At 55.4% G+C, this 796-nt stretch overlaps 1 protein-coding gene across 2 annotated transcripts in view; it reads right to left on the bottom strand.

Annotated features, from left to right (window-relative positions):
* HPCAL4 (hippocalcin like 4) overlaps positions 1-746 on the bottom strand; it is a 946-nt gene extending 200 nt beyond the window's left edge. Inside the window, exons 1-2 of one of the 2 annotated variants that reach the window (XM_009648516.1) lie at positions 579-746; positions 218-435 (exon numbers count right to left, since the gene is read on the bottom strand). In XM_009648516.1, the coding sequence (XP_009646811.1) occupies positions 218-435; positions 579-740 (380 nt within the window). In that variant the 5' untranslated portion in view covers positions 741-746. Of the gene's footprint in view, positions 1-217; positions 436-567 lie in introns of both variants that reach the window. The other variant, XM_009648515.1, reaches the window with a different exon arrangement.
* Between the last annotated feature and the right edge of the window lie 50 nt (positions 747-796).

Raw genomic sequence — 796 nt, 5'->3', positions numbered from 1 at the left:
AGATCCTAGGACAAGGCAGGGGACAGGATTGCTCCTCTGCTGGGACCCGGTTACCTGCTGGCACGAGCTATGCTGCTGCACAGCTACAATTAGGAGCACACCAGGTACCTTTCAGAAAAGGCTCTGGGAAAACTCATTCTTTGGTGCCAAAAGTGACCCAATAAGCTGTGAAAAGCCTAGAAAAAGCAAACTGCTCTTGCTGATGTTAAGCACTGGTACCTCAATGATCTCCAGCATTTCCAAGCGTGTGATCTTTCCGTCCCCGTCCAGGTCGTACATCTCAAAGGCCCAGTTGAGTTTCTGCTCAAAGGTGCCCCTGGAGGTGACAGACAGGGCACAGATGAACTCCCTGAAGTCGATAGTCCCATCACCGTTCTTGTCGAAGGTGCGGAAAGCATGCTGGGCAAACTTGGAGGCGTCTCCGTAAGGGAAGAACTGCAGGGAAGAAAGAAGAGAGAGATCGAAATGGGGAGGGGGAGCTCAGTGTGGAGACTGCACCCAAAGCAGCATCCTTGCCCCAACAGGAGCAGGGTGCTCCAGGCCTGCAGGCAACATTTGGGCCCCCGGCTGAAGCCCACCTTGATGTAGAGCTGCTGGAACTCCTCCAGGTTGAGAATGCCAGTGGGACAGTCCTTGAGGAAGCCCTTGTACCACTGCTTCAGCTCCTGCTCGCTGAACTCCGTGCTCCTTACCAGATCATCCAGCATCTCCGGGGCCAGCTTGCTGCTGTGCTTGCCCATGGCTGCCCCTGGGAGGGAAAACACACAGCTCCTACACACCGGGCACGGAGCAGGCT

Source organism: Egretta garzetta, unplaced genomic scaffold, assembly GCF_000687185.1.
Source record: "Egretta garzetta isolate BGI_Z169 unplaced genomic scaffold, ASM68718v1 scaffold101, whole genome shotgun sequence".
Lineage (NCBI taxonomy): Eukaryota > Metazoa > Chordata > Aves > Pelecaniformes > Ardeidae > Egretta > Egretta garzetta.
This window is presented reverse-complemented; position numbering and strand designations above follow the sequence as displayed.